Source organism: Sceloporus occidentalis, unplaced genomic scaffold (genome assembly GCF_023333645.1).
Source record: "Sceloporus occidentalis isolate IW3139 unplaced genomic scaffold, rSceOcc1.0.p SCAF_22, whole genome shotgun sequence".
In the NCBI taxonomy this organism is placed as follows: Eukaryota; Metazoa; Chordata; class Lepidosauria; order Squamata; family Phrynosomatidae; genus Sceloporus; species Sceloporus occidentalis.
The window spans coordinates 6,669,111-6,682,832 of NW_028317002.1; the positions used below are offsets into that span (position 1 = coordinate 6,669,111).

The 13,722-nt window shown below is 36.1% G+C and overlaps 1 protein-coding gene across 1 annotated transcript in view; it reads left to right on the plus strand.

Annotated features, from left to right (window-relative positions):
• The window catches only part of LOC149300930 (polypeptide N-acetylgalactosaminyltransferase 17-like), a 169,075-nt gene that overhangs the window by 84,055 nt on the left and 71,298 nt on the right, over nucleotides 1-13,722 (plus strand). The window contains exons 4-5 of the mRNA XM_089484554.1: nucleotides 6,292-6,466; nucleotides 6,811-7,008. Coding sequence (XP_089340680.1) covers nucleotides 6,292-6,466; nucleotides 6,811-7,008 — 373 coding nt within the window. The remainder of the gene's footprint in view (nucleotides 1-6,291; nucleotides 6,467-6,810; nucleotides 7,009-13,722) is intronic.

Consider the following 13,722-nt stretch of genomic DNA (forward strand, 5'->3'; position numbering starts at 1 on the left):
TATTATGTTTATGAAACATTTGTTGTAGGATTTTATGAAAATACTTTTTTTTTCACAATTAGAATGATAAGTTAAAAGAAAAAGAACTGTCCATTGTTTTAGAATGTTATAAAGTAATATGAAATGTACAATATAATTGTAAAGTCAAAGGTAGATCTTTTAACTTCGTATTAGCCCATATGTCCCTAGCTCAATCTTTGTTAATGTCTTCTAATCAATCAATAAAGATTTAAAATACTGAATAAATATGTTAACAGTCATATGGATAAATATTTATTTATATTTATTTCTGTTATTATAGCACTGTAAAACATTTATTGTTTGCCAATTGTAACGTGTCAAAATTATTGTTTTTGAGGCTAACCTTAGAACTGAAATTATTAGGGAGTATCATGCAGTATAGGCACTGAGTATTTTATATGCCATGAATCACGATAGTTTGATAATATGCCAACTAATTATGTCAATGTGTTCTATTCACCTCTCATTGATGAAAAAATTAGAACATTTAAAACTCTAAAAGAAACAAACAAAACATAATCTTGAATAGTATCTTACAGTTAGGACTATGTTATATTTTCTCCTTTTTAAGAATTATTCATGCAATATAAATCATGTTACTAAACAATGTACAGACGCCGGCACGTCTAAATATATTAGTAATAATTAGACTTGGGCGCCAGCCAACTCTAATTGTTCGTTTTTGTGGGGGGAAAAATCTTCGTATTCCACAAATATTCGCCCATTCCTGTGTTCGGTTCAGGCGAATATTCGTGTGCATTCTTCGTGTTCGTTTTTTTCTTTGTTTTTTGTAGAAGGGATTAATACGGGGTTAATGCGGTATGGACTACGCAGCAGCTTTGGCGCCAGGAGTTTAAATGTCCGTACGAACAACTCTATTGGTCGCCTGCAGGGGCCTCCTCTGCCATCAACCAACGAAGTACACCTGTACTTCAATGGTTTATGGCAGACGAGCCCTCTGCTGACGACCAATAGAGTCGCTCGTACAGACTTTTAAAATCCTGGTCCAGCAACTTGGCCCACAGAGACCACTGGTCTCCCTGCTACAACAGTTAAAGGTCTGTACAAGCGACTTTATTGGTCGTTCGTACACACTTTTAACTGTTGGAGCAGGGAGACCAGTGGTCTCTGCAGGCCAAGTTAACCCCTGACGGCGAACCTATGGATTTCCGAAGACACACAACATGAAGAATCTTCGCGTTAGTCTTTGTTTTCGTCTACTAATCTCCCTGTTCCCTTCCCCATCTAGCCTACCTTATCTACGCAGCATCACAGGGGTTGACGGAAGCATAAATCCGTAGGTTCGCCGTCAGGAGTTAAAAAGGCCGTGCAAGTGAAACTATTGCTTGCCTCCAGGTTCCTCCTCTGGCATCAACCAAATACTAAGAAATGCATGACTTATATTATATTTGTGGTTGTTTTCTCAATATTATATATTATATATTATATATTAAATATATTAATATATAATATATCTAGGAACCCTATTTCTTATATTAGATATTTGACTTTTTCTGAATTCCATTGTATAGTTTAGTACACTAAATAAACCATCATAGTATTTACAACTGATGTATGAGAAATCCACATTATATCCAAACCATGAGATCTGCACCATCATTCCTCTTCATTAAAATATGAAATTGTTGGTTGATTCTGGCAGCTTTTGTAAAGGCAGGGTAACATAGGAAGTTTATGTAATTTAAAATTTGCTAAAACCTGTGGGCCAGCACTTTTTCTTTGAATAACACACTGAGGGGGGTTTGCTTGGTCAATGCATGATATTTCATGATATTTCACATTTTTGTACAATATACAAATACTAGCTGATGCGTCCATCATTAAAATGATGGTAGTTGTTCCACTTAAATCATAGAAGATGATTTAAATATATATATATGTCACTTGAGGTGGATAATACATTTGATTGTGTAAACTGAGTCCAAACTACGAGAAAGACAATATCTCTGTTGAAAATATAGTAAATATAGTCAATATATATATATATATATATATATATATATATATACAATAATTTACCTGATTTCCTATGAGTTGCCAGCTCCTTAGAGAGGATTTAATTGAATGCCAAGCAGGTTCTGATCTCTTCCGACACTCCAAATGACCTGGTAATAATGATAAATTATAAGAATGATAAATCTGCACTTAACTTTTTATCCAGTTAGGATGATGAATTTATACTCACCTTCTGTTAAGGAAAAAATGAAGAAATATTACTCTTAAAGCGAACTGGAATGACAGTAGCAGTAGCTAAGCACAAATACATGCTTACACATCCCTTCCTAAATGTTTAGTAAGGGTTCTTCATTGTAGGAAAATTGAGCTTTCTTAACAAAAACTTAATAGCACATGAGAAATACTTTGCTAACCGAACTGGGCAATCAGTCCAACGCACAGGTAATGCAGTTTATTGCAGTAATATATCTCCTTCATTTCAGGGAAATTATACCGTATTGGCTCGGATATAGGCCGCCCCCGTGTATAGGCCGCACCCTAAAAGTTTGGTGCTTTTTTAAAGAATTTTTTTTTTTTAATAGACATGCTGCCACTCTGTCCCCCCCCCAAGATATGCTGCCACTCTGTCCCCCCCGAGATATGCTGCCACTGTCCCCCCCCGAGATATGCTGCCACTGTCCCCCCGAGATATGCTGCCACTGTCCTCCCCCCCGAGATATGCTGCCACTGTCCCCTCCCGGATATACTGCCACTGTCCTCCTCCTCCTCCCCCCTAGATATGCTGCCACTATCCTCCTCCTCCTCTTCCCCCCCGAGATATGCTGCCACTCTGCCCCTCCCCCCCATGACTTACCAGAGCAGACTCCCGGGTGTCTTGCGGGGCCGGCGTTGGACATCTACGCAATACGTGTATACGCGTATTGCGTAGGAGTCCCCCGCCGGCCCCACAAGACACCCGGGAGTCTGCTCTGGTAAGTCTTGGGGCAGAGGTAAAACGCATCGTGCGGACGTTCACCGCTGCCGGTGAACTTCTGCACGATGCGCTTAGACAATCTCCCGTGCTGGCATTCCCCCCGTGGGAATTGCTGGCAGGGGAGGCTGTCTGAGCGTATCGGAGAGTAGGATACGGGTCCCCTGCACCACTGCGGGGGATCTGTATCCTAACCCTGCTGCCTGCCCGGCGTCTGGAACTGCATGTCCCGGGCGTCGGGCGCTAGACCCCGAATATAGGTCGCACCCCCACTTTAAGTGTGGCCTATATTCGAGCCAATATGGTATTATCACAGTTTTCCTTTTTATAGATTTCTGTCTTAAGAGTTGATTCTAAACACATTTAGACTTGTCTAAACAGTAAAATGAACCGAATACTACCTAAAAACATTCAATTAGATAAGATTAAGAACCTTGGGGGCAATAGAATCATCTGCCAGCCAGTGACTCTTTCAAAACACATACACATGGAAAATTACTGTTATAAGAATAATAATATCCATCCTGTGTGTGCGAACACTGCTTCTAAATTGGATTTTCCCCACATGCTTCTAACTAGATGGATATAGCCCCTGAGGGGCAGAGATATTGTGCACAAGAAAGCTTTCTAATGGCCATTTACTAAAGCAAAAGAAATGTTCACAAAAACAGTGTTGAGTTTTTTTTTTCCAATTGCAACTTAATAGAAAATTTTACCAACTTACAGTAAGGTACTTGTGGAGGGGCAATAGATGCATTTGATGTGTTGGCTTACTGTACTAACTATGTTTTTTTTGTTATTTGTTTTTAAGGGTCATACATTTAGATATGACCTCACAAGTATAAATATCAATTAGTTTAAATTCAGCAGCCCTTTGCTGTAGACTCATGATTAAATGTATGAGTTTAGTATGTGTTATGGCATGTACGTTAAGAAAAACACTTATTTTCTGTAAATTATAGTATTATTACATCTTATGGCAAGTTAGGTACACTTGGGAAGCAGATCATTTGAATCTGTCGACGCCATTAAAACATACATACATTAGTTTATATATAAATTAGTATATATATATATTTGTGTGTGTTTGTTATATATATTATTATTATTATTAATTTATTTAGCACCATCACCTTTTGCAGGGCTGTATATAATGTCGCGAGAGAGAGTGTGTTTCAGGAGCAAATATTATTATATTTTGTGTTGAATAAAAAAAATATCGCCTCCAGGAAATACAGAAAGCAAGTTTTTTTATAAGTTACAATTAATAGTGTCACATACAGCTTTAACGTGGTGTTGACATTGACATATCAGATCTGTCATTCAGTACTGCATGTCTATAGCAAAAAGGAACACAATTGAAGCATGGGAACCGCTATAACAATATTTTGTGCCCTATACACAAATTATAATACATCTTTCAAGGCTCATTTAACTGTTTACATATTTAGACTATGTAATTGTAAAAAATTATAACATTTTCTCCACATTTATTGAACAGTCTAATCCCAAAATTATATTTTTTTATGTACACTAATGCATTTTCCTGTATGCTAATGAATGCGTGCATTCATTAGTTATTGGAGTTAGAAAATAAGACATTAACGCAAAGATTGTATACAAAGTTTATTAATGATCTATACAGCAATATACAGGTTGGTGATATAAGAGGTAGTGTGATGCATTTGGGCTCAGCTGTACACATCTAATTAATTTTATTCATGCACATTTTCAATGAATGGGACGCATGTCCAGAACAGGGCACCACACCCATACAAGTCAATTTACCTAGGAAAAATGTGCAAGAAGGTGAAACATGTCATCCGATTAGATGAAGCGCTTTAAAAGTGTACCAAGGACAATCATTAGTGATTGGTTATTGTGGTCCCCCAGTGTAAGTATCTCACGACCATTGTATCCTCTAGTCATCTCTAGCTCCTCTTTGCCTTACGTTCTGATTGAAGGATTGAGGATAGGAAGTCCTAAGTTCAAGTTAACCAAAATGGCAGCGCTTTCAGTGACTTCCATTCCCTTGATTGGAGGATCAGGTAGAGGACATCAGCGGAACCGCCTCCATTTTGGCGGAAGTTCCAGCTGGGTTATGTGTGCGGAAATTCTGATGAAGTCAGAAGATTGAATATAGCAGATTGAAGATAGAAGAGAAGGGAGAAGGTAAAAGATAGAAGATAAAAGATGCAGAAGATATATATAATATATATATATAATAAATTATCCTCATGTTTATATTTCTATATATAAATATATATATGTGTGTATATATATATATATATATATATATATATATATATAAAGAGAGAGAGCGACAAAGAAAGAGAGAAATATAAACGTGAGGATATTTTATTTTTTTAACAGAACTGACACATACCAGTATCTGAGATTTCAATTATGTTAAGCATGCGTGGCTTCCTTATGATTTCCGATTGAAATTGAACTTGCTGGCAGCATCCCACAGTAAAACTGAAAGCAGTGCTTCCTTCACTTGCCAACAGGAAGTCATCTAGTGAATGGAAACAGATCAAAAAATCTTTGATCACTATCCTAGGTTCTGCCAGTAACTCTGTGGATCTACTTATCAAAGTTTCAACTTCCAAAACACCATATGAAAGTGCTTAAAGGACTGGAAAGGGTTCGATATTTTCTGCCTGCTCAGAAAATTAATCTTAACCCGTTTAAGTCCTTCGTACTAACTGATGTATAATGTTCTTTTAATTTTTAATGAACATTCTCATTGGTGGTAGACACAGTTAATATGCAAGTCATTCACCGGTTTATCACCTTATACACAGGAAATCATATAAATGAATAAATGACACTTGCATAGTTTATATGAATAAAAAGAACACAGTCTAGTATGATATATTTATCCCTGGCAATTGACTCCCGGATTTGATTTAATCACAACAAGCACCACCATTGCAATGTTTGATCTGAGCAGGTAGGCAAGGAGCCCATAGTTCTACTGATATTTATGTTTTTCTCCTGTTGTAGCAAGGACCTGTTGTGACTGTTGTTTAAGAGATACTGGATATTGAGTATTATGCATGATGGTATTAATGGGAGGGTAGAAGGCCATTGTGAGTCTACTATTATCTGTTACTACAATCACCAGTCAAATTGATCATATGTAACAAATTTCACCTAATAGATCATAATTAGACAGCCTATACTGTATTAAAAAATTTAAAAAAGTAGCATTAACATTATTTGAGTTTAGTAGTAAATTAAATCTGTTTTAAATTATGCTTGGGTTAACATGGTAAACAAATTTGTTTTATGTCTTTTTTTGTCTATTTGTTCTATAGAAGAGCTAAAGGGCCCTTTGGAAGAATATGTACATAAGCGATATCCAGGTTTGGTTAAAGTGGTCAGAAACCATAAGAGGGAAGGCTTGATTCGAGCACGGATAGAAGGCTGGAAAGTCGCCACTGGACAAATCACTGGATTTTTTGATGCGCATGTAGAATTTACGGCAGGATGGTATGTAAACAAAAACATCCTTCAGGACTTACGTCTTTATCCCTACCCGTGAAGCATGCTGTCACATTTCCTGGGGAGATGAATTGTGAAGTCATGCTAATTGTGAAATATTGAAAAATATGGTAAAGGTTATAATTCTAATCATTATACATTAACGCTTGCACTCACAACATACATTGGACTGCAAGAAAGTCAAATGGACGTAAGTTGATGTGAGTTGAGAAAAGCACATAAATCACATTAACTAAGGGGGAAGTGGGAGGTACTGTGCTGTGAGAAAGTATTTCTTGATTTTTTTTTCCGTTTTTCCATTTGTCAAATGTACATGTTTTTTGTTTTTTAAGGGCTGAGCCAGTTCTTTCTCGGATACAAGAAAATCGAAAGCGGGTTATTTTACCTTCTATAGACAATATCAAGCAAGATACGTTTGAGGTTCAACGATATGAGAATTCAGCCCATGGATATAGTTGGGAACTTTGGTGCATGTATATCAGCCCTCCTAAAGACTGGTGGGATGCAGGAGATCCATCTCTTCCAATCAGGTTATTAAAAAAACTTTTTTTTAAACACACTTTATTTACGAATAAACTAGTAATTTGTTTTTTAAGGTGACACAAATATGTAGTCAATGTGGAGTATTTCTTATACAAAGCTATAGCCTGGAAAATCATTGTGTGTTTGTCGTGTGTGTTAACTGCTCCACATAGCTCTCTGTAATTTTTTGGCGCTTAATAACTAAAAGATAATAATAATATGCATTGTTCAAATTGGAAAAAAAGAGAAATAAAGAAAATAAGAACTTACTTTAGCTGCAGAGCGGCAGCCTCCCATCCCTTCCGTGTCCTGATGTTCCATGCCACAGATTGATTGCTTAAAGCAGCCAATCAGTAGCTGGAAAGAGCTCCTATTGAAATAAATAGGAGAGCTTTTTGAGCATGCACTAGAACTCCTCCCACAGTGTTTGCCAAACCAGCCCTGGAAATACATATGTTTGTAAAGAGACCTTTTAGCTGTTGTAAGCTTTATAGTGTTTCTTTTAATAATTTATCAGGAAATTCAGTTTGTTTCATGGTACTACCTCCTCTCTCTATATATATATAGTTCATTATATTGTATGCCTTAGTAACCTATGCTACTGGTGAGGTTATTTCATTTGCACTCGATTATACATTCTGCTCTGTGGGAATATTGATCATTAAAATGTATATATTCATTCACAGTAAATCAATTAGTGTGTTAATTGCTCTCTTACTAAATGTTACTGTACATGTGCAAATTAAATTTCAGCACTTGCTTATGGGAGGCTGAAATTACATTCCGGGGATATATTGAACACAGTGTAAAATGGTTGGTAGGGATAGTGGAAAGAAGGGAAAAGAGCAAAAAGTGACAAAGCATGGTCAGAATGGGTTGGATTTTGAGAGTGGGTGGATGGTGTAAGTGTTCATTGCTAGTATGTGTTATAATTGTACAACATCTAGAGCTCTTATTTACAATTCTTAAAGTGTACTGTACCCTTTTCAGGAACCTCAAATGTTCACCAACCCAATTATCATCTACTAAGTAGATATAGTATTCAATCCAAGCCCTTTTCCCTCTTATTTTTTATGCCTTTTTCTAAGTTATTTCCTTCTAAATTTTGTAAGTATGCAGTATAACTTTATTTTGTTTTTGTCCAATTCCAGCTGACCATATTTATTAGAAATCCTAATTGTAGGTAATAAATCAGATGAGAAGCAGGATAATGATAGTAAATAGTTTTACAGTTTCTCTTTTATAATAGTTTTTTTTTATCATTATAGCACAAACACATTAAGAGTAGCAATTTATTATCCATGTTATAAAAGATAGTTTTAGTGAGCAACTCTGTAATTAACATTAGTCATTTGACAGTTGTATAATAGAAAATAAAGCACTCAGTTAAATGTGTTTCCACTTTTGTTAATTTTTTTCTTCAACCATAAATGAAAACAACACTTACAAAGTACATTTAGTTATAAAATATAGGAACTTGAAGGGACACAGATTACTTTTCATCTTGAAGATTTTACTATATTAAACAATAGTGTTAAATGTCGGATTCATGACTTTATAGTTGTGAACAGTAGGCATCTATAGTAAAAGAAATCAAGGTTCAAACATACAGTGTAATATTTCTGTAATTATTTAGATAAATCTGGAATCAATAAAGAGATCCTATATTCTGGGTGTACCTGATTCATTCTATATAATGCTAAAAGGCTTGTTGGTGGAATATGGAATATGGGTAATATAAAAATGAAATATATGTTTTGCTACTAGCACATAATAACAAAAAACACATCTGAACATGTATCTTTCTGTAGCATTATATTACACTGCCATAGGTATAATAAAAATCCTAATTCTAGCAATGCTGTGGGGAGGCTATAATCTAGGTAAAAATACAGTGCAAATAAGTAAAAAGAAAATAGACTAAACACTATACATGGTAATAATGTTTATGAAATAAAAAATATTAGCTATAGTAACATGAAAGCTGAATAATAGGAAAAAGTAACATTTTAATATAAAAAGATATAGTGAAAACCATAACTGTTCAGCTAAAACTTGAGTTTATAAAGTATAGTGAAATTAAATAGTGATGTGGCCAGGGCATATAATAACATGAATACTGCTACTAATAATAATAATTATAAGAAGAAGTTCAAAGGAAATTCTGACCCCTACAGACATATACATCAGTAAGGTTCGGGGGAGCTGGGCACAAATAAAAACTGAACATGTGCTTCTAGACACATACTATAGAAAATGTTAAAATTTGAGCATGTTTGAGTAATTTGAAGAAGTCCTACATCTCCTGGTCACATAGTTGGAGGGCATACAAAGAATACGGTCTATTGTTCCCTAATGTCTTTAATGTGATCAGATGCTATTGCATTCTAACTCAAGTTTAGACAGCCCTAGAAAACAAGATACATATGCTACCCTGACAGTAGCATAACTTTTCTATATGTATTGTAACCATCCCCAAAATCCAAAAGCACCTAGCCACTTATACCTTTGCAACATCAACCACTTTTAAGTATATTGTACAAATGTTGTGCATCTCATTTACAATAACAGTCCTGATATTCTTACTGTATTTGTATGATATGATTTGGGACATAACAGAATCCTTGTTGAATTTTATTATCAAAGAGCATGTGGTTACCATGGCAAACGCAATAATGATGTGTTTGTACTCAGAGATTGCCTGGTTCTTCATCTAATCAGTGCAATCTCCAATTTCTTGACAAATGGAAATGAATTATTCAACTGTCTCTGTAATTACTCCTAATTGCTTACATTGTTTGATGATAATATACTTGGCATATTATAGCACCCACAAAGTATTACATTAAGAGTGCTTAGCTATAAGAAGACTTTGTGTCTCCAAAGAGAGGTGAATGAACATATTGGCCACTTTGAATACAGAGGATTGTTATTGATATTTTCCTTATCAATGTTACCACAAAAGGATTATCCTTATAACTGACTGAAATACACTGTGGTGTACTTACTGGCACAGCCTTTATAGTGGCCTTACTCTGTAGGCACATACATTTCACCGGGAGAGGGTGGCATGTCCTAGTGTCCAGCATGGTAGAAGGTGGCCATAGAGACAGAGGTAAAGTAAGTGCCCAGCCATGGTACGTCTCTGCAGTAGATATACAGACTCACATATACTTGTAAATTAATTACAGTGTTTGAAGGTTAATGTTAAATAGTTGAAAGGATAAGGCATTGGCTGAGATACATGAGACAAAAGGTTGTAGTTATTGCTGAATATTCAGAGAGTGGCCCCACTGTTTTTAATATTTTATTAGTGATATCTTGCAGATTATATGTGTCTAAACTGCTGGGAGGTTTGCAACTGGGTATACATTGATGGCTGAATAATCCATATGGTCAGAGGAATGCTGGGCTCTCACCCTGACCCCCTGCTGCTGCGTACTGCTATCTTTCATTATTCCATCACTGAGTGAAGTCCTCTTCTAGCTCTCTTTTTAAATTGTAGGTTTTCTAAAGACTGGATTCACATATCATTTTATGGGGGTATGATACAGTGCCGTGGTTCATGGCAGGCATTTTAATAGTTACTAGATGTAAAGGATACTATGACTTTTTTATAATTTAAAACAATACTTAATGGCTCATTCTATTCCTTTTGCAAAAGCCCAAAACAGAATCATTTATTTGTAGGGGATGTATGACAGATTGAGGGGTACCTGTAATGTTACAATGCTTGATCTCTGAAACTAAGATGGGATCAGCCAATTGTTGCTGTGTGCTGACAACCTGAGTTTTTTTTTTAATTGTTTGTTACCATTGAAGCCAGAAGCAACACTGATGCAGCTACACACAAGGTATGGGTGTATATTGGAAGTCTCAAATGCAGGGAAGGGCTGATACTATTTCACACAGAAGGCAAGTATAGCCAGGTGATCCCCCACCACCCCTAACAAAAAAACAACAGCAAACCAGCACAAATATGATTACCTTGCCAGGCTTCAGTCCTCCTTGGGCATTTATAGGTCTAGTGTAGGGTCAAGTACCTTTGTGTAATGTGACTCTATTGAGTGTCTGCCTTATAGAGCAGGTTGGCCTTATGTGCAATTTCAGATTACATCTTCAGGCTGGCTCTGTTTGAGGGAATCTGACCAGTCCTACATAATGTATTTGGACCAGCCTGGTGCCAGTCTTACTCTGTGGCATGTGCATCCAAACAATGCAAGACCTCCAATGGAGGTAAGAAAAAAGATCCCTTTGTGTAATGGTGCAATTACACTACACACAGGAAATGTTTTCAGCAATCATTTTAGTGGTCACTTGGGGATCTAGTGTCACCTCATTGACATAAAAATTAAGTCAATTGCGATAAAAAAGAGTGAAAATATAAGGTAAACAAATTACTGGTCCAGGTGTTAAAGGTCTATGATTTAATCTGTCAAAGAAAAGCCATTACATATGTACTAGTTTTCCAGATTTCTTTTTACTGGAAGCAAATAGTATCTTGGAAATTTTAAGACCTAAAAAAAAAAAGATTTTCCATGAAATGTCATATAGCGCATATGCATATTTGTACTGCCAACAAATATGTATTTATGCATTTAATAATGTGCTAAAATCTACTGTCAGACACTCTTTTTTCTATTGCTTATAATATTCTGGAATTATGGGGCAAGTTCTCAGAATTGGCAGTCTAATAGATAAAAGTCAACGTGAAATTTTCAGTCAAAAATAAATCGGGCACATCTCTGCCAAGAAAACGAGCTGGATCTTGCTGTGACTGATAGTACTGGAGGATTTGGCAACAGCAGCTGTGAGTAGCATAAGATCTGGAAAAACTAATTCCATCCAGCTTTTAACATTCAAGAAGGAAAACATGCTACAAATGGCAGATCAGTTGACTTTAGATAAAATTAATTATTTTCTTTCAATATGTTTTCCCTGTAGCCCCACTGGACCAGATGTTGTAATAAAATGCTTTGCAGAAAATCTTGCTGCAATAAATTACACATTATTGGGGCATGTATAGTAAACCATTGTCTCATCAACTACTGAGTACCTTTTTCTCAACATTATGTTTCCTTAGAGACATACGGTCCCTCTTTTAGAACCAAATCTGCAGTCATAGATAAAGGATAAGTGAGTGTGAGCAATCTATAAGACTAGTGTCCTCTATGTTATACTTGTAGGACAGTCCTATTTAGTGAAGGCTATTTGTGCGTGTTTTCAAGCTATTTTTAAATTACTGTTATTTATTGACTCATCATATTTTTTAACCTAAACAAATCAAATTACACATGCATTTCAAGTAGAGCAGAAAGATATATAAACTAGTATCCTGCAAAACACATTCTTCCCAATATAAACATAATTGCTATTAGTAAGTGGAAACTGGGCTGAGAAATGCTGAATCAAATGTTTAAGAAGTCTTTAAAGGGGCACTTTATATTTAATGCATATGATAGCTGATCAGTCCCCCTTTTCTTGTGTGCCCCTTGTGAATGCATAGAGGAATCCTGCAGAATCTACTCCATGCAATTATCACTGATTGACTGCTTTACACGGTAGCTTTGTGGCTGCAACTTCTCCTAACTTATTTTTTTTTTTTTTTTTAGCTTTAGTGCATGCATATTGAATTACTTGATGAGTTTCCTGGCAGTGTCCCATAAAACTGAAAGTGTCTTCAAGGAATCAACTGTTTTGTTTTGCCCCAAAGTCTGCTGCAAAGAATATAACAATTAATTTTATGTGCCAGATAGGCTTTAAGTTATTAAAAATGAACTATATCAAGCTGTATGTAATTTTAAGATACACGTGTAATTCGTTTCAAAGGAAAAGAAAGACAAATTACCACAATAATACCACTGATTGTACAACTGCTGCCTTCTGGATCATTATGGGCAAAGATATCCTCATTGGAAACTTTATTCGGTACACCTGTTCAATTGCTTGTTAACACAAATAGCTAATCAGCCAATCACATGGCAGCAACTCAATGCATTTAGGCATGCAGATGTAGTCAAGACAACTTGCTGAAATTTAAACTGAGCATCAGAATGGGGAAGAAAGGGGATTTAAGCGACTTTGAATGTGGCATGGTTGTTGGTGCCAGATGGGCTGGTCTGAGTATTTCAGAAACTGCTGATCTACTGGGATTTTGACATGTAACCATCTCTAGGGTTTACAGAGAATGATCTGCAAAAGAGAAAATACCCAGTCAGCGGGAATTGTGTGGATGAAAATGCCTTGTTGATGTCAGAGGTCAGAGGATAATATGCAGACTGGTTTGAGATGACAGAAAGGCAACAGTAACTCAAATAACTCAAATAACTACATGGTTAATAACACTACATTACTGTAATGTTTGTTTTTTAAAGGTGAAATTCTCACTGCATAAGGAAATTATGAGCGAATCACGAGCAGAAGCTCCGGGCCACATAAAGGATAAAAAAAACGTGTTTTTTTTTAATTGGGAAAAACTGTTGTGTGCAGTATTTGGCACCTGGGTCGAATCCTATATGTGGCACCCCCCCACACACACTTTAAAACTGCATAGCTTCTATTGTTAGGCAAACATTGACAGAGGTACAGCATAACTGTTATCATTATATACTAACGCAAACATTGACGGTGGTACAACATAACTGTTATCATTATATACTGAGGCAGACATTGACTGGGGTACAGCATAACACCTGCAACTATATACTGAGGCAGACATTGAC